This window comes from Mus musculus, chromosome 14, assembly GCF_000001635.26.
Source record: "Mus musculus strain C57BL/6J chromosome 14, GRCm38.p6 C57BL/6J".
NCBI lineage: Eukaryota > Metazoa > Chordata > Mammalia > Rodentia > Muridae > Mus > Mus musculus.
Window position 1 is genome coordinate 119,134,172 of NC_000080.6, and position 20,773 is coordinate 119,154,944.

Below are 20,773 nucleotides of genomic sequence, written 5' to 3' on the forward strand. Positions count from 1 at the left end.
TTCCAGCCCTGACTCCTTTTTGAAAGAGAGATTCGTATCACCGATCAGTGGTGTGAGCTATTTTGTTTTCCATCTGCTTTGAAGGGTGTGCACATCTCTGCATCCCTGTGTGCAAATGCAAGGGGCCTAAACATTGTCTGGGACAGTGGGATCACCCATCTCCCCAGGGTGTCCTCACCGTTCTCAAAGGCAGTTTCTTGTACCAACGGGAAAAGGAAGAAGATGAGATGCAATTTTATCTCCCAATTGAAGTTGATTAAAGGAGGACTGTTCTAATCAAAAGTTTGAATCCTGGAAGTGGGGGGCATGCAATGCTGGTAACAGGTTTGAGAGTATTTGAGAGGAACAGAGGAAGAAAGAAAAAAAATAAAGTGGAGGTAGAGAAAGAATCAGGCAAGAAAATAATCACAGGAAAGCTCGTTGAGGCATAACACTGGGAGAACACACTGCCTCACAGACAGCTAAGTGTTAAGCTTACTCGCTAGACTGGCAGAGGAAGTGGAAGAAAGCTTTTTGAAAACATTACTTTTATTATTTTAATAATTTATGTAGGAATCATAGTAGCTGCAATCTGTTAGCCAGAAACAATTGCCAGCTGGTGTCATCGTGGAGTAACTATAGTAAGCTGAATCCAAATATGTTTTTCCTTTCACCTGGGGAGCATTCAGTTTTAGAAAGTTTCTATTCATTTTCACCAGAATTTGAGGTCTGCCCTCGTAGATAAGGAAGCCTGTTTATTGCAGGATTTAAGAGCGTTGATTAAGTTTACGGCAAGTTCTGCTGGGGTACGAGGGAGATCACACCTGGGACAGACACAGTGTTTACCCAACCACAGTTACCTATCATTAGACACGAGTTTCTGAGCACAGCCTGAATTATCTATGCAATTGCCTTGAATCTGTGCATTGTTTTTCCTCCAATTATCTCAAGGAAATGGTGGCACCCTGTTATCTATTTTACTGAAGGTAAAAACAATAACAGGAAAGATTTTTTATAGGATTATGGGATAATGCTTTTTGAATACTGTTATGAGGGCAGACATACTTATGGACACATAAGTTATGAACAGCATGACTATTATAGTTTTACAACATTTTCTTCTGAAATTCTCATAAATGACCTATTTTAGTAATGACGCAGTCGATTTATGATCGGTACTGTCTTTCCTTTGTTTATCTGGAAACTCTGACTAGATACCCAAACATCGCAGGATGTGAAATTGCTCTGCTCTGCCTGGCAAGCCATAGGGAGAGGGAGAACAGCTTAATTGTTGTGTAGCAACGCTGTTGTCTCTCCCTGTCTCCTGCCTCCCAGGGTCTCAGGAGGGGAGAGAGGAAGCTGTGAGCTGTGTTTCTGTTGTTCTGTGGATTTCTTGGGTGGTGATTTGAATGGATTTCAGAGTGTTAGATGTTTCTAGCTTTGACTTTGCTCTAACCTGGCTTTCCTTGGCTCAGTCTCCTCATCTCAGAAATGAGATGTTATCCATCTTCTTTTTGTAGAATCTCCTTAGAGTGCTGCTCTGAGGAGCAAATGAGAAGATGGGTAGGAAAGTGCTTTTCCACTCTGCAGATTACCACCGACACTCCCACTACTCATTTGTGTATAAAGGCTCTACTTAGCTATGGATACTAAGAATATTCTAGAAAATAGGATATTTCTCCAATAAAACAGTGTACAAAGGCATAATGACTCTCTCTCTCTCTCTCTTTCTTTTTTTTACCTGAAGTGAAATACCCCCACTCCAGCATGTGTTCTTGTGTTCTTGTGCATGTGGAGGCCAGAGGACACTTTGGGATGTTGTTCGTCAAATTCCATCTACCTTTTGTTTGAGACAGAGTCTATCATTGGCCCGGAACTTGCCCAGTAGGCTAAGCTGGCTGGTTATCAGAGTCCTAGGGATCGGCTTGTGTCTTGACTCTGCTTCCTTAGCAGAGATGCTGAGATTAGGAGCACTGGCCATCATGTCCAGCTTTAAGAATAATTAGCTCTGGAAATCGAAACCCAGGACCCGTGCATGCATTTTAAGGCTGGAATCAATCTCCAGCCTTTAAAAAATGTCCCTGTCAATTCGATGCATCTAGGAAACAATTGCTGGGTTTTACTGGGTTCTGCTTTTAAAAAAGCACAATTCCTTGTTTTGGAGTGTCATATGGTGTCATTACCAGGAATTTAAACTTGAGTGAGAGAGAAAAAAAGAGTGCAAAAAGCTTTAGAGAAGTGGAGTCGTCGTATCTAGCACCCTACTTAGGAACCTGGACTTCTACAGTATAGACAGCCCTCAGTCCTGCAGTTGCACATAAAGTTGAGAACAGGGTGGAAGCAGAGGGGGAATGTTTTGTTGGGAAGAACTCCACCTGTCTAGAACAATAAAAATAACCTCTGATGAGCAAGCTTTGGTGTTCGAGAAGGAGATCTGGATTTGAAGTGATGGTTGTATGTGGGGACTTGACAGAAGAGGCCAACACTGTTCTCAGAAAGGAACAAGTCCCGCATAGTGCCCCCAAGGAGACAGTAGGCTGGTGCGACTGGTGTGGGAGACCACAACTGGGGTCTGTGTGGCTCTGGTAACTATTGGGGCCACCTTTAGTCTGGGTCAGGGACTCACACTGCATTGCCCCAAATGTCAACACAGGGCTACTCTTATCTTGGAAATCAGCCCTAGCTGGTCTAGACATCGTGGGTCAAATACTCCAGACTGATGTGAATTGAACGGTGTATCAATGCATTATCTGAAAAACCATAAAGTGTATTTAAGCAAAGAAGTTTGGATCCTGGGGCAAATTCAAAATGTACACACTCGAAAGAAGTTTTTTAATGAAAACCTCGGTGGACAACGAAGGAGGTCTTCACTGTGGAACACAGGTGAGGGCAGCTGATGTTGCTTCTTACTGGGGTGGGAAAAGGGCGAGTCTTGAACATCGAAGAGCCCACTTTGTGTTAATGGAATGGATTTTAGGACTTATATCCTGCAGGGCTGCGTCTTGGAGCCATGGAAAGGGAGTTCGCATCAAACACAAATCTCTTTATAAAGCAGGCTTTTTAATGGTTGCTGGTTGAATAAAGTTGTAGTGTTGGACCTACTAAGTTCATAGTTGAGGAAGCTTGGAACAAACTGGAGCATCAGTTTGAGCGTGTTGGGAGGCAGTAAATGAAGTCTGGAACCTATGTACCCTGCTGAGGAAGGACAAGCAACCGCCTGTTTAGTCTGCGTGAGACTTTCTGCCATAGGGGTGTTTTATTCCTGCAAACAAGACCAACCAGGTTTCTGTCCACTCTCACACTGAGAAAGCTGCCAATGTTGCAATTTAGAGGAATCAGATCATCGCTAGCAACGCCCTCCATGGGGCCTGTTCTCGCTCCGCGGTAGCCTTTCTGCCAGATCTCCCTAGGCTCCAGGCTGAAGGGATTCCCACCCCCAGCAGCCTCCCGCGAGCCCCGCGGAGCCGTGGACTCCTCCCCTGGAAACTCCTCCGGGGCTGAGGAAGGCTTTGGCGCATGCTCCGTACCTAGGGCAGGTTTTTTTGCTGCGGGTAGCAGGGCTCCTGTCACACCGGCTGGCGGGTTGTGGCGGTGCCAGCCCGCGTGAGCGAGTGTGTGCGCGTTGCCTGCGCCTGGGCGGGCGGACCCGGAGCAGTAGTGCGATTTGCCCGGGAGGCGGCTCCGCAGAGGCGTCTTGCTCGCCGCCGCCGAGGGGCGGCTTTGCAAACTTGCGGCGGGCTCTCGGCGCCCAGGGACCCGTGGGCAAAGGTGCCGGGCGCGGTGCACGCGGAGGGCTGGGGCTGCGGGACCGGGCCGAGCCTTCGCCCTTGGCCCGCGCCCTGGTGAGCCTCATGCAGCTCCTGTGCTCGCCACCGCAGCTGCCCCGGGAAGGTCCGGGACACGAACCCCGCACCGCAGCGCCTGAGCGTCTACCGACCGGCGGCGGGATGCTCCGTGTCGCCTGAGAGCGCCGCGTCCAGGTACAAGAGGAGCCGGCTGGAGCCCGGCGCCCCAGGGATCGAGAGGAGCCCCACGCCACAGCCGCCGGCGCCGGCGCCCGTCTTCTCGGCTCCGCTCGTAGGCCCCGGCTCTGCCAACCCCGGAGTGCGGCGGGGCAGCCAGACAGCCGTTCTCTTCGGCGGCAGGGGCATGGAGGAGCGGCGGGCTCCGAGCCGCGCCCCGGAGTCCCCGAAACTTCCGAGCAGGCGCCCGATCGCGCCGCTGGCGCCGCAGCCACCTCACCTGCCGGCCTGAGAACGGGACCATGGATGAAAGGTTCAACAAGTGGCTGCTGACGCCGGTGCTCACTCTCCTCTTCGTGGTCATCATGTACCAGTACGTGTCCCCTTCCTGCACCAGCTCATGCACCAACTTCGGGGAGCAGCTCCGCTCCGGGGAGGCCCGCCCGCCCGCTGTCCCGAGTCCTGCCCGACGGGCACAAGCACCCCTTGATGAGTGGGAGCGGCGGCCCCAGCTGCCACCGCCACCCCGGGGACCGCCCGAGGGGTCTCGTGGGGTCGCGGCTCCCGAGGATGAGGATGAGGATCCCGGGGACCCGGAGGAGGAGGAGGAGGAAGAAGAGGAGGAGCCGGACCCCGAGGCGCCCGAAAACGGCTCCCTGCCCCGGTTCGTGCCTCGATTCAACTTCACCCTCAAGGACCTGACCCGCTTCGTGGACTTCAACATCAAAGGGCGGGATGTGATCGTGTTCCTGCACATCCAGAAGACCGGGGGCACCACGTTCGGCCGGCACCTGGTGAAGAACATTCGTCTGGAGCAGCCATGCAGCTGCAAAGCTGGCCAGAAAAAGTGCACCTGCCACCGGCCGGGCAAGAAGGAGACCTGGCTCTTCTCCCGCTTCTCCACCGGCTGGAGCTGCGGGCTGCATGCCGACTGGACCGAGCTCACCAACTGCGTGCCGGCCATCATGGAGAAGAAGGATTGTCCCCGCAACCACAGCCACACCAGGTACTGTCCCGCGTCTGTTGGTTTCCTGAACCCCACTCCCTTCCCCCAAGTCCTGACCCCGCCAGTCCCGCGTCGCGCTCCCTTAGCTGTTTGGCAGTGGCTTTCCAAAGGGTGGGCAGCGAATTTGGGTGAAGGGTGAGAAACCGCTGGATACCCACCGGGGGGGGGGGGTGTCTTGAGTTGGTTTCTTTCCCATGCTTCACTGTTTCTTGCCACCCCCTGTCACCTTCAGCCATGTCCACGGCCATCCTGATGTGCATTCTGCACAGTGCCTAGCATTGTGTGATGAGGTATTTGGAGCAGACACTAAAGAACAGCTATGGAATAACCAGGGTGTCGAGGGAGAGAGGTCGAGTCTTGAACTTAAATTATGTGGTGGAAATCCAAAGAATAGGGGATCCGGGAGTGCAGACATAGTTTTTCAGGAATGGTGAGGCTGGAGCATAATGTCCTTCTAAGTGGCTCTTGGATGGCTGCTTGCCAGCTTAGAGAACAATCCTCTTGATGCCGCTTTGAAGATCTACACGTGCAAAATCGTGCTCCACTGTGATAACCCTAATTCTGGAGATGGTCCTTGTTGCTGGGCAATGCCAGGATTTGGACTCATGCTGTTCTTCGTAAGACTGCCTGCCTCTTTCCCCCTTAAGCCATTCCAACAGTTTATTTAAACATTATTTGTTAAATGCCTACTGTGTGCCTGGGTATGTGTTGAGTGGATACAAAGATCTAATGAGCGAGAGGAAAGCTAGCCGGTTAAAACAGTACTGCTGTTGAGGATTGAGAAAGTTTGAAGTCTCTGCTGCCAATGCAGCTGCTTACATTATTGTCCTTTCAGAGAATCATGGGCTTAAGAACATGGTTGGTCGCTCATTCTGCCCATTGCCATCTGGAGATTAATCTGACATGCTCAAGGGAATAAAATATTAAAAGATCAGAACACTAGTTTTATTGAAGTTTTTATCTCAAAGGTTTCAAACAATTTGGTGTAAGGGAATAGGAATTGAAACAGTCAGCTCAATATGTTGATGTCAGATAGCTTTCTGCATTGGACATCAGTGAAAAGCTTCATTTACTGCCCAGATTCTGCCCAGGTTCTGAATTTTGTCACGATTGCGGCATCTAATTCTACTTCATTTCCCTGAGAACGAGCAGACTTTCATTATAGGAATCTTTTTGCCTTTTACTCTGGCAGGTTTTTAAATGCTTTATCTCCCAGCTACTACCGTCTGTGTTTGATAGAAATTGGTGAGAATAAGAAGCTGATAGTCTTTCTCCCTTAGTGTGCTTGAAGGGGTTTACACCTGTAAATATTTTAATAGTACACTGAGTACACTGTTTTAAAACCCACCATTGTGTTTTAGCTTAAAACTTCTAAGTTAAGTATTGCATTCAACCTCCCCACGGCATTGCACGTGACTTCGGTGAGATTGTCTCTGCTCTACATCACTCCATGGAGTGGCCTTTGATTTAGATGTTAGACATTCCTGGTTGATCCCAAAGAGTTTGGGAGCCTGTTTCATTTTGTCCATTGTAGTAAATAAAACTGGAATCTTTCATTAGCACATCAAAACCCCTGGTGACCTTCAATGAGTGTCAGTATTAAAAAAAAACAAAACAAAAACAAATAGAGCAACGTCTTAGTGAGTAAATGAAGATTTACACGTATTAAGGAGGATGGGAATTGTGTAGTAGTTGGGTTTTGGATGGGTGGGGAGGGTCCTGCTGTTGAGGCCTGGTGTAGGCCACAAGCTTTGAGTCTTCTTCTCTAGGAGCTGTGCACTCTCTTTGCACTCTCTGACACAGGAAAATCTCACCTTGACTATTTAAACATGTGGTTTCTATCTAAAGCAACTATTGTTCTCAGTTTACCCATGGCTCATCAACGTCCATTTCGTTTTGCTCCACAAGTCACGAGGTCATCATCACTCATGGGCTTGCTTTGCTTTGCTTTCCATTTTGTGGTGTTTTGTGTCACGTTGTGTAACCTTCTTTCTTCCCAACTTGTCTTTTTTTCCCCAGCGAGTCTCAATTACTTTCCTTCCACATACTGTAGGAAGGAATAGCTGTGATATATGTGAAGTGCCCTGCTTCAAAAGCTATAGGGAAAGAATTGAAGAGACATTAATAGTAGCATCTCGCTAGCAGAGAAGATTGAATTAGTTGTCTGTCATTGTAATGTCTGTGTACAGCATTCTACAGTCAACAAGATTAGCCTGGATAATGCAGGGTACATTTCCACAATGCAAAATGGCAGATAATCTATTGCTACATAATGGGAACAAGGTTCTACTTCAAATAGGGCTGACTCTAAGCAAAATTGCGGAGGAACGCCTGTTGGTTTTATTTCCCTGGGCGCTCTGCTTCTGGTCCCCTCTTGGCAGCTCCTCCCCCTGTCTCTTAAGGATCAATGCCCTTGTGGATGGGTAAATGTAAGACTCTGGAGTTGGAAGAAAGTGGATCTCGAGTGTTCTCCGTACTAGGAGTAAGTTACACTCTTCCTGAGTCTGAGTTGCACATTCTCTCCTACTTTGTAACAGAAGTAACACTTAGAATGTCCCATATAGCTGTTATGACAACTAAATAACTAATCTATAGTATGCATAACATAGTATGTATTTATAGCACAATATGCTGGTATATAGTACTTAATTTTTAATACCTGTGTATATGGTAATTGGGTAGTGACAGCAGAGGGAGGGGTGCTTGGACTAGAGCCAGAAAGGGAGAGCAGACTCCGAGGGAACATGGGGAACTAAAGGACACATCATATGGATTTCATAGGCCCAGGAAGGGGCAAGATCCTGGGGTGGCTCAAAGGTGAATGTGACACAGACAATGGTTGGGACTGGATAGGAAACCAATGGGAAGATGGCTTCTCTTTCTTTAAAATCATTTTACTAAGGATTTCTTCTTTTGCATGTGATGTTTTCCCCTTTATTATTTCCTCAGTGGGTTATCCTTTCTCATTGTCTTGTGCGTTTTTTAAAATCCCGTGTGTGTGTATATGTGTGTGTGTGTGTGTGTGTGTGTGTGTGTGTGTGTGTGTGTGGGCATAGTGTTGGTGGAGGGGGTTGGGCACGTGCTTGCCATAGGGTGCTTGTGCAGGTTAGAGGTCAGGCTAATGTATCATTTCTTTGCCTCTACCTTGTTAGCAGATCCTATGCCAGGCTAACTGACCTGTGAGCTTTTAAAGATTCTTCTGTCTGTGCCTCCCATCTCACCAATGCTGGAATTACATCTGTGGTGTCTGACTTCATACAGGGGCTAGGGTCCTGAACTCAAGCCCCAGAGAGCGCTCTCCCCAGTCTGTTCTCCTTTTTACTGCGTTTCCTCCCATTTATCTGCCTGACTCAGTCTTTTAGGGAGGATCCTCTTTACCACTGTTGAGTGTGGATGGAATCATAGCATCTTATGACCAAAACAAACAAACAAACAAACAAACACCACCGCAGAGATAACGCACTCCCCAGTTTTGATGAGCATTCTAACACTGAGAAGGTGAGATGGTGTTCCTGCAGTGTCCTACGGGGATTCACGTCTTCATTTTGACTTTGTATCCAGCGCTTTGACTATTCTAACTTCTCCATTTTGCCATTGAGAAGACTGACTTAAACCTACTTATATGTCAGGAGCTCTGATAGTCTGGGAGTGGAGTTTTGAGCAGCATTGTGTGAGCCTGCCTGTTAGGAAAGGTAGCTTTAACCCTGGAAGTGGGTATCATTATCTTCTTTCTTATAAGATTCTAGAAGATGCTCTCCCATATCCTTCTGTAGGATGAGGAAGGGATCGTTCTTTTATTACTCATGCTCTATTGATCCTACTAGGATGGCTGATGTCCTGTAGATTTGGTACTAGATAGTATTCTGGGCTGCAAGTGATATAAGCCTATTTCAATTCAAGGAGAGTTGCTGACGGATGAAAGTATACAACAGAACAGGAAAGTGTGGAGATGGTTTTAGCAATGACTTGAAACATGGGATCTTTCTCCCCACATCCTGTGCATGTTCTAGGGAAGCGCCTCAATACATGAGTCAGGAAGATGGTTTTCATGTCTAAATGTTCCTCAGGGAAAGAGGTAAGCAGGCCATTGCTGGGCTCCAATTTGTAAACCCGGAGAAATTACCTCTGCTTAATTTCACTTTTTCAGCTAATCACTGTGGACAGGATGATAAGGTTTTATGACTCACTTTGTACCACAGAACCACTTCCATGATATGTGGTGTGTGTGTGTGTGTGTTTGTGTGTGTGTGTGTGTGTGTGTGAGTACCTGGATGAGTGTGTGAGATCAGAGAATAGGATGCTGTAGGTAGACCACAGGCTCTTCAATGGTGTTCAAGCACAAGCTCTAGTAAAAGAGAAAGAAAGGAGCCTTCAGGCATCTTCTTTGCATTCAATTGAAGTAAAGCTTCCAAGCAAATGGCAATTCATCTTGACTGACAGCTCCTGAAAGCCACATTCAAGGCAGCTGAAGGCACTGGTTAATATTTACGGTGAAGATGGGAAACTTGAGGAGAACCATTAGAACTGCCTTCAGTACTCCAAAGAAGAAGGCTAGGAGGGTGAGGGAGATGCATTTTGTATTAACCCCACATGTAGAGCCGGGATGAGTCTTGGTGGGATTTTAACTTGAGAAAGAATTTTATGAAATGGGTAGCTGTCTTCAGTGAGCATGACCTCTGTGAAGTGGTCTTGTCCTCAGCAGAGGGCACTTCAGCAGCTTCGGGTTAACTGCGATGAAATTCCTTCCTGGGGGGAAAAAACAGCCTTTTACTTTAAGAGGCCTTGGTTCAAATCTAAGCTGCATTTAAGGTGTCTTCTCCCCTTCTCTATATTATGAACTGAAAAGAACAAGTGAGCTTATAAATGATCCACTCAGCACTCCAGCGTTCGTAAACATTTCTACTAGGGAACGTCGGTAAAGTACAATTGGAAGGAGGAGACCGTTTTACACATTCAGAGATCAAAAACAGTGAGGCTCACTAATGACATTGTTTTCTTAATAAATACAAAATGAGAAGATGGGAAAACATATCGCAACTCATTCTAAAACAAACAAAGGGACAAACAGACAGAACTGCTTTGAAACCTCGTCCTGTTTTGCCTTTAGACAGCACGCTAAAATATACTTCCTCTGCAGTGCTCTGATTCAAAGAGTCTGGATTATTACAGCCTGCACTGCTGTAGAAAGCACAGTCAGTTTGCTGTCTCTTCTAATTAAAAAGGTTGAACTGCCAAGAAGGTTAATTTTGTTACCACAAGGTTTGCGTGTAGCGTAAAACTGAATAGATAAGGTTTTGTCCTGTCTGCATACCACATCCACATAACTTGTTCATGACAAGTTCCCTTAGAGTTCTCTGCCTAGAATCACCAATATTTGCTACAAGTCAGGAAGAGGTTAAACACCTTTGGTCTTTTGAGTGGGGAGGATGTAAACTGCAAGTAGTTAATTCTAACATATGATGTATTCCTTGCCCTCTCTTGCTGGTTACTGTGGGGTTTTTGATAGCCTCAGCTTCAGAGAAACAGAAGTGTTTGAGAGATAATTAGAAGACAGGTAAATTTAGCCAACAATGTGGTTTTGCTTAATCTTAGACTCTTATATGATACTACAAAGCTAATTATTATCATCTCACTTTGACTAGGGACAACCAGAAAGTACAGCATTTGAAAGCTATATGTGCTTGATAATGAATTAAATAATTTGAGACTGTCAAAACCTAATGTGACTTTAAGAGTTATAAAATAGTTTATTGGGTATTATTTAAGCAATTAAACAGGAAACGCATATACATATATATATATATGTATGTATATATATATATATATATATATATATATATATATATATATCTCACACGCACACACATATATGCATATGTATATATGTGTATATATATATATATATATATATATATATATATATATATATATATATATGGTCTTTTACCTTGTACTTGAATTTGCTATATGTTGCATTTCATGGATAAATTCTCTGGTGACTTTAATTGGCTCATGGTACTTTATATCAGTTACAACTGGGCATTTAACAATATGTTGGGAAATGTACTCAAATGTTGTTAGCTTAGAGCATGTTGTTTGTTTGTAATCTTCCTGTGGCATATATAGTTGCTTTGTAAAACACACGTGAAGTGCTCAGCACAGAGATTAAACCATGGAAGAGGCTCAGTAAATGCCTGTTTTTAGATTGCCTTTAAAAATTATGGTGTAATTGACAAGACTGTGGTCCTTTAGAAAATTATCGGACACTTAGCTTCATGACTGTTATTTTGGGTGTAAATTCTACTTGTTAGCAGTTGAGATCCACAATTAGCAAGATGCTACATCTCCTGATAATCCAAAGAAAAAAGGGAAAGTGTAAAGTTAGCCCCGGTTCTTCCTGTCAGCCCCATGCTCCCAGAAATAAGACTCAGACTCAAAATATATTTAGAAATACCTTGGCCATATGGCTAGGCTCTTCTCTGACTAGACATAACTTAAAATATCCTATTTACTTTAGCCTACATCACATGGCTGGTTACCTGCACTCAGGAGCCCTGCCTTTGTCACTTCACATCTTCCCATCTAACGTCCTGCCCAGCTCTCTCCCAGACTCCTTGATCTTTCCTGGATGTCCCACCTCTATTTCCTGCCTAAGCCACAGGCCACAGGCTTTTTAATTGAGAGGTTGCATCCATGCAACACACAAGACATTCTTTCTACAATTTCTCCTTTAAGTCCAATAAACAGTTCTTTTCTTTCAAATATAGGTTGAATACAATTATAACTATTATGAAAATTATAAGGTATGGTGTACATTTGCAATGTCCAGTCCATAGTATTTGGCAATTGAGGAAAAATTTCTATTATATATCCTATTTAAAGTCTTGTAACCTAACACAATTTCTATCTTAATTTGCATTACCATCTAAAAAACATCTTCTTAGACCTAGAACATGTTCTTATGTCCTAAACAACTAAGCTTAATTGTTAGACCATAAATATTTAGTCTTCAACCCCATTAGAGATCTGAGGAGTAAATATTATCTGAATATGAAGGAAGCACAAGAACACAGCTTCCAAAATTTAAGAAATGACAGAGACAGCTGATTGCTTGGACAGTCCCCAATATTCTTTATAACACTAGAGCATCCATTGCCAGCCTTCTGGTCCAGGATATCTGACAGACTTATGTGAAGGCGGAATTATGAAGGACTTGCTTACCCTGTGTTGGCAGAGCTTGGCAATTGACTTTTGTGCACCTGTTTGTCCTGTCTGTAATTAAAGCATGACTATTTTCTTTGTCCACTGGCTAGCTTGCCATAAGTGGAGCAACTCCATATGGAGGTTATTGATGCTCATCATCATCTTTCAAGTGGAATGGCGGTACTCTCAGGAGCAGACCTGTATCATAGTCAAAGGATCTTTTAATAATGAAATGATTTAAAATGCCATTTTCTATGGATCTCTGAGACTTTGAAGACTGTTTATTTACAGTGTGTCTGAATTGTCAAACATTGTTTATTCTTAACCTTGAAAACATTTTGTTGTAATTAACTAAATTAGTATTTAATATATCCATGTGAATGACTACCTGATTATTAATTTGTATTTTTTACCTATCTGTAATAGTTCATAACTTGTATTTTTTAAATGAGTTGCATAGACACAGGGTCTATTTAGGAGTTGAAACATAATATACAGTATGTTGTAACAAAACCTTAAATTTTATATCAAAAATAAAGATTTATATCTCAATGAAAACCTTAAACCTGTATCAATATACACAATTCAGTACCAATGTAACAACATATAACCTCAATTCTGCATCAAAATATAAAGATCTACCAATGTAAGACTATGGGTATAAACTGTTTTTTTTGTTTGTTTGTCTAGGAGTATACTCAATAATATACCCCTATTTGCCTAATATATTGTAATATTTTCATATCCCCCCTTTTTCTTCTCAACTCCTCTCCTTTACTTGAGGGAGAAAGACAAAAAGAGGAAAGGAAAGAGAAAAGAAATCCTTGAATCTAGCTCCTATTTAGTTTGCTACCTGTCCAAGACCATAATTATTTGTAGGTCATCCCCTAAAATGACAACATATATATAATTCATAAAATGACCAAAACTATCCACCCCAACTTAAGGAACTAGCACAATGGTCTTCTTACAATTGCATCCTATTGAATTTGGGTGAAGAATTTCTATTTGGGGCCCAAGAAAATTAGAAAAACGGTTAGTCTTAAGAAAGCTGTTCAGTAGCACTTGCTGTTCAGTCTTTATGTAGTGAGAAAGTTCAGGGCTTAATAGAAGTCTCAACTGGAACAGTCTGGAAGGCCTGGTGAAGAGGTCATCTGGGATTAGCAGCCCTTTCTGAAGCTGTTCTAGAATCAAGTCCATAGAAACAGCATCGGTTTGAGGTGGGATTGATCAGGGAGCTGGAACAGCAGGTCTCAGCATCTCAGCATCCTAGAGGGTGACTTGTCAGGGCTGCCCTCCTGATCTTCTGTTCCTCAATATACAAACCTTATGAGCAATACATAGTGCTAAAAAGATATTTGTATGGAACATGCAGGGTGCACCGATCAGTTAAGAATGATTTCTTGCTCTTTGTTCGAGCAAGTGAAAGACAACTGTTTTTATATAGAAGTTAGTTTGGTTATATATTCTGCAAAATCATTCTCCATTCATGAGAGGATGGCATAATGAGTCTTGAATACTCTGTAGCCAACAAGATCAATGGGCTGTGTATAGCTGACATTCTGGTTAGAGACATTTTTATGTCCCAGACAGGTTAGGACTGTTCCCATGTAGAGGCATCAGCCAATCATGTTACCTATCCTGATTGGTCTTCTTGATTTCTTTCTTCCTGTCTGAAGTCAAGATCTTCAGGGGGTCTCCCTCTATCAAATCTGATCCTTACTAGTTTGGAAGGAGTCCAAAGCTTCTTTTTCCCCCCTATAAACACACAACTAGAGCCTCTCACCCAACATAGCATGTCTTTTGTTTGGCAGTCTGAAGTCATTAAAAGTATAGATTAATCCAATTAAGCAGCCTCTTTTCAATCTAGGTCTGCTTTATTTTGATCTCTTTCATAGAGGATTTGTAATACCATCTCAACCATAGAACTTATAGCCATCTTCATTTTCATAATTTAAAACAAATAGAACAATTAAATCTATTATTATTATTATTATTATTATTATTATTATTATTAATTGAGACAGGGTTTCTCTTATAGCTTGGGCTAAACTGGATTTGCCCTATAGATTAGGCTGGTCTCAAACTCACAAGGAACCTATCTGTCACTTCCTTTGTCTCCTAAGTATTGAGATCAAAGGTCTGGATTTATTTAATTATTACCTATGTATTCTTGAAAACATTTGTATCAATTCCCATTTCTTTCTATCTTCTTTGGATACTAATATATATGTGAATAAATATTCCTACATTTCCCTTTCTCTTAAAATAACTCCAAGATTTATGTTTATTTATTTTTTAATTATTAAGGATATTTGTATTTATTATTAAACCAAAACCTACATAGTATTTTTGAAGAAAAAAATGTGACAATTTGAATTTTACACTTTCATTTGCAAGTGGCCATATATATCAGCAGAGGGTCCCACCCTGACTTTATTGTGGTCTAGAGTCCACAGAGATCTGCCTGCCTCTGTTTTTTGTGTCTGCTGTTATTTAGCTCAGATGCTGTTTTGAGCCTGGCCATGTCCCCATCCCTTTATTTACAGGAAAAAAAAAAAAACATTTTGGCCTTCTATCCAATTCTGGCTGAAGCAGCCAAACTAGAGCTGAGTTTTTGAAAGCCATGAGCTCAGAGCATTATTTCCAATAGGACAGGATTGGGCCTACCTGACATGTCAAGCTGAACCTGAAGTGGTTTATCCCACAGCTGTGGTCTCTGGAAAATTTCCGTGGGTTTTGCCATTAGCTGCTGCACCAGCTGCATTCAGCCTGTATGTAACCCAGAGTTGCTTCCTGCCCCTTGGCTGGCCACCACTGTGCTTTGCCCATGGGAGAAGCCCCAACTTCTATGTTTTGTTTTTTAGGTTTAGTATAGGGGCTTCTTTAAAAAGCCTCTCTGTACTATCTCTCTGCAGGTTCTTGCTCCTTGGCTAAGAAATCTCAGCCATTTATCTGTGTTCTTCTGGGAAACTTTGGCTTTGGTCTGTTTTTTGTTCTTACATTTATTTGTTTATTTGTTGTTGTCGTCAACATCATCATCATCATCATCATCATCATCATCATCATCGTCGTCATCATCATCATTTTACTAGGCTAGACCTCTTGCCTGTCAAGCTCAGTCAGTAGAATATGAGATGCTTAATCTCAGAATTGTGAGTTTGTGTCCCACATTGGGCGCCATTTTATAGAAGTTAGCCCCAGTTCTTCCTCCCAGCCCCCCGCTCACAGAAATAAGACTCAGACTCAAATATATTTAGAAATACCTTGGTCATATAACTAAGCTCTTCTCTGACTAGATATAATGTAAAATATCCTGTTTATTGTAACCCACATTTTTTTTTTTGCCACATAACTGTGCTCAGGTACCATGCATCTGTCTCCTTACATCTTCCCATCATATTCTTCCTGGCTTTATCCCAGAATCCTTTCTCTCTCCCAGATGTCCCACTTCTATTTCCTGCCTAAGCTAAAGGCCATAGGCTTTTTAATTAACAGGTTATACATCCATACAATACACAAAATATTCTCTCTACAGGAAGGAAAGAAAGATAAGGCTTACTGGACTATAGCTGGAATATTCTCCTCTTATAATGTAAGAGAGACATCAGTGATTCATCTGGGAACACACAAATACACTAAATTTTGGAAAGGTTATTGTTATTTCATTATATATTTTTAGTTTAGAAAAAAAATCAGGATGGGTGGAGGACAGAGGATTATATAATCTTATACATATTTAGTATTATAATCAGTGCTGGCCAAACCAGATAGTAGAGCCTGAACTGACTTGGTCTGGTTGGAGAATGTGATGTTGTTGGATCAATGGAAGGGATAATGAATTAGGAAAATGACCTCAAGATAAACTGGAGGAGTGGAATGAGAAACTTATAGTGGCTGAGAACAGTGCTGCTGTCTTATTCATTTATATACCTAAAGGTTGAGCGTGTGGATTCCAAAGGCAAATGCCAGGAATTTTAATGTAGTTCAGCCTCTTGTTATGTGACCTTGTGTTATCAATCACCTGCTCTGCATTCCCTCTCTGTTCTGGAAAATTGGGAGTAGTAAGAGTGTACTATCTTGCATTATTATCTGAGCATTAATAACCCATGCTATTAACCCTTAGAACAGAGTTAGGAACAGAGTTAGGAAGTCATACCAAGATATCCTATATTGTGTAAACATAAAATGAAAGCTAAACCTATAGTATCCTTTTGGAGCCTGGATTCTTTATCTAAATAGAATAGAAGTTAACTGATAGGTTAACTTCAAAAGAAATGGCCATAGAAGATAAAAGTAAATGTTGACTTGTAGGGTACTGTGGGTACTCAGTGGGCACTTAGTTAAATGGAAAAGTGAAGGGTTTCCCCCAAAGCATGTTGCCCTTTTTTCTAATGGGAAATTAATGAAATAGCAATAAAATGTTTAAACATACACAATTAAATTCATACATGAAAAAAGTCCTGCAGTGAAATTGAATTAGTTGCCTGTGGGCACATAAATATTTTTAGTTCATTGCTATTATTAATATCTAACCATGCTTTTATTGGTAAGTACTGTCATTTGTTTTAAGAACCTTTGATCTAACACTATGGATTTATGTTGGGCTGAGCATTCTAATTTCTTACGAACACAAGAATGTCAATCACCTTGATTTCCTTGGTATTTATTCATTAAATTTACAGAGTATTATTCCAAAGAATTCAAGATTCTGGGTATGTAATTACAAGCCTATTTGATGGATCACAATTAGAAACCTGTAGGATTTTTATGGTTTATGTCTAAAGCAATACCAGACACGTAAAGAAATGCAAACATGATTTTTAAGAGTTAGAACTTAGTGGGTGGATGGCACACTGAGGAGAAGGCACCCATTTCTCAGTAAATATCAAGGTCATATGGGAAGGAGAAAAGAGCAGAGTGATGGTGTGGCCTGTAAATGGTGACAGAGGAGGAGAAAGACCAAAGTAACCAAGATGATGAACCAAAGAAAATGGAGGCAGAAGGGAGGCGACATTTAGTGGAGGAGACAAAACTTTGTCTTGTGTGCACGGCTCTGTCTCCTTTGTGTATTTATAAGAGGCTACAAGCTATCCAACAGGCTACAGATTTACATGTTTCTGCTATGTACTTATTAACAACTTCCTTCTCTTTTGCAACATGTTGCAATTTCTCAGCATTGCTGGCTTTATTAGTAAGGGTCTGGCACCAGATGGCAATTTAAAGGGAAAGACATTGGACCTTCAAATCCTTTTTAATTATTAACAAAGAAAGATTGTTAGTCCAAACGGATACCAACTAGATATGAAGTAGCAATGGGGAAGACTGATGTTTTTAATGTCTGTTGTATGATGGTAGCTAACAGTATCTACTGTCTCAGTAGGAGAAATCCAAGAGGAGGTACATGGACAAGAGCTTTTGTGGAAGTCTCCTTCTGCTGGAATTGTGGATCTGAGGGAGGCAGAGAGAGAGAGAGATACAGTTGGGAGGATAGGTCTGACCAGTTTTTCCTCTTGACTGCCTATCTTGTCTCATTGCCTTGCACTGAGTTACTCTACTTGGAAACTAACAGGCCCAGGAGGTAGTTAGTGGATCTGTTGCAAGGACACCCTTGAGACAGAGAAGGATGGAAATGAACCCGGAGTTTCAGGGGTGGAAGGACCAAACTTGAAGAGTGACTTACACAGTGTCTTCAAATTGTTTGAGGTTTCCTCATTGTTTTACAGATGCCCCAGTCTTTGTCAATGAATGAGATGAAGAATTGTATCGCATGCATGTCCTCTACACAGAGCACAGTATGACCTTAAAGGATAGCGAGAGTGGAAAAGGGTCCTTTACAAAAGAAAAGTCATTGCAGAAACATCTGCTAGAATGAATGAATGAATGAATGAATAAATAAATAAATAAATAAATATCATGCTAATTTGGATTCGTGTCACTAGCATACACCTGAACCAGCTGGTTAATAGTGACAGATTTGAGCTGTTAGATCTGTATTAGGATGCATAGTAGGTAATTTTTATATTACATCTGTGTGCAACATTTTATATATTTAGAGTTATAGGGCAATATTAGTTAAAGCATGACAAGCAGTGTGCAAAAGTGGCTGTAGTCTGCAGAATCACATTTATGGGATTGGGTGCTCACTGTTGCTTGCGCTGTCTCTCATCTGTGTTAAGAGTCTTCAGAGTAACATTTATGAGCATTCTTTCTTTGAAGCGTGGGGAGAGAGAAGGAGAGGAGGGGGAGAAGAGTAGGAGGAGAGAGGGAGAAATAGAAATGTCATCTGAAATTATCTGAATTTATTTACTTTAATTTTGAAAGGCTTCTGAAATATAGTTGCATGTATTTGCAGGAGGCAAGTTATTCATTAAAGTACACATTCCAGAATCTTTCTATGCAAACTATTATACAATTTTTGTATTTGAGTGAGAGTAGCTGTGGATAAAGGCCAAAACACAAGGTAGTGACCCATGGCATGGGAGAAAATATGCTTTAATGAAGAGAGCTGAGGAGAGTCACATGATATGAAAGTGAAAATGGGCACACTCTTGCTGGCAGAGTAATGTAGGGGCAGCTGGGGAGGTGTGTGTGTGTGTGTGTGTGTGTGTGTGTGTGTGTAATCAACTAAAGCTAAAAAGTAAGAAAATGCTATAAGGAAATCTGCTACTTTGTATATAATTAAAAACAAATTAAAAACATTCTAGCATCAAACTCTGGAAGATTTTTAAATAAAATTTGTAGGCACAGGAACCATATAGTTATTACTTTACTTCTGAGAGTCAAATGCCATGAACAAACTGTTACTATTTATAGAGAGTAAAAATAATATCCAATTAAATGCCCATACACATTATCCTGTTGGGATCCATGTGAGTGTGTTGTTCTCCCATCCACAGGAAGGATTTTGAGTCATCAATGGAGAACAGAGTAGCTTTCCCTGCCTCTCTGTACACAGCGTCCCCTCAGGCTCCTTCCCTCGCTGCAGTATGATTCAGCCTGAGTCTGAGCAGCCTGGAAGTAAGGTTGCTTTCAGGCCCTTGTTTACTATCATAAGATTGCCTTAGGAAGTGACTTCTGCTGGCTATACAACCTATCAGTTTTAGGTACCTTGTTCTAAGTACTTGTTGAACTGTATTTAAGTCTAGCTACTTAAAAAATTCTAAGCAAGGTGCCAGGGACTCTTTCTTCCTCAAAGAGCCTCTTATTAAGCTGTCCATATACAGCCAGAGGTGGATCCATAGGTATCCTATTTGTAATTTTTGTATGTTTGCTTGAGACAAGATCTCCCTAGGGTGGCCCTTCAGCTCACTATCCTCCTGCCTTTGGCTCCAGCGCCAAGATGACGGAAATGTTCCAAGTCAGACTTCTATTCCCAATTTTTTTTTCTAAGATTTCTCTATTGCTATTCCAGTGATATCCCTAAAAGACATCTGTGTAGGAGAACTTTTAACAACGTGGAGGAATGTAGGTGCATTGGAAGTATTGAGTTTATTAACATGAAATGTGTGTGACTATCAAGGTACACTGTTTGCCTTTTACATTTAGGTTGAAACCTAAACATCACTGCAGATAAATCTCTTTGCTTTGAAGGTTTTATTCCCCAAGTTCCTTATGTGTGCTATAAAGAATAATTAATATAATGAAAAAATCAATGCTGTGTATAAATTATTTAAGCTTTACTATCGTTGTAATTTTCTCTTCAACACCTATTGATCTGTAACAATTCATTTGTTAATTTCGTTCTACTAAGATATTCATTGTGTTAGGTCTGTGGTAGTGCTGTCGCTGCACTTTCACGAGCAAGTCATCAATGACTAACGATACTTGGAACTAGTTAACTTACTAGTGAGTGGCCTGAACGGCTGGATACTTTGAAACATTTTCCTACAGGAAATGTGTGGGTGACCACTGTTATATTTAGGGTGTGTATTTGTGCACATTGTCAATTAGAACTGCTTTACAGTTCTCTGGGTTGTTGTGCTCCAGGTTTGAATGCCTTTTCTTTCCTTTTCTGGTGCTGGGGATAGAGTCCATCACCTTTCCAGTGCTTGGCATGGCACTCTACCACTGAGCTATGGCACCAGCATTTGCCTGAACTCACACCCGTTCCATCATTTTTCATTCTTTTTCCTCTCTCATTCCTTCCTTCAATTTAACAGTTTTACACATTAATGAAGCTCACCGCAGTATTTAAAATTGTGCATACAATATATACTGATCAACTTTTCCCAACATTTGATGTTTACTATTCTATACTGGAATTAACTTCTTGTCTCTCCCCTCCCCTCCCCTCCCCTCCCCTCCCCTCCCCTCCCCTTCCCTTTCCTCCCCTCCTCTTCTCTCACCTCCTCTCTCTTCCTCTCCTTTCTCCTCCACTCCTCTCTTTTCTTCTCCCCTTCCCTCTCATCTTCTCTCTTCTTTAATTCTCTTTCTCTTCTCTCCACACCCCACCTGGGTTGTGTGTGTGTGTGTTGTGAGTTTGAAGGGATTGGAGGATCCTTCCCTGATTATCTACACTACTGTCCTGGACAGAGAGTTATTAAATCATATTTTGACAGTTACCAACAGAATCACTCAGAATTGCAACAGTCTGAGATCCTTTGGAAATTCAAAGAGAGTT

At 42.2% G+C, this 20,773-nt stretch overlaps 1 protein-coding gene across 3 annotated transcripts in view; it reads left to right on the forward strand.

Moving 5' to 3' along the window:
• Nucleotides 1-3,344: 3,344 nt before the first annotated feature.
• Nucleotides 3,345-20,773, forward strand: part of Hs6st3 (heparan sulfate 6-O-sulfotransferase 3) — a 732,300-nt gene continuing 714,871 nt past the window's right edge. For 2 of the 3 annotated variants that reach the window (XM_011245113.3, XM_006519238.4), the window contains exon 1: nucleotides 3,345-4,947. In XM_011245113.3, coding sequence (XP_011243415.1) covers nucleotides 4,244-4,947 — 704 coding nt within the window. In that variant the 5' untranslated portion in view covers nucleotides 3,345-4,243. The remainder of the gene's footprint in view (nucleotides 4,948-20,773) is intronic. The other variant, NM_015820.3, reaches the window with a different exon arrangement.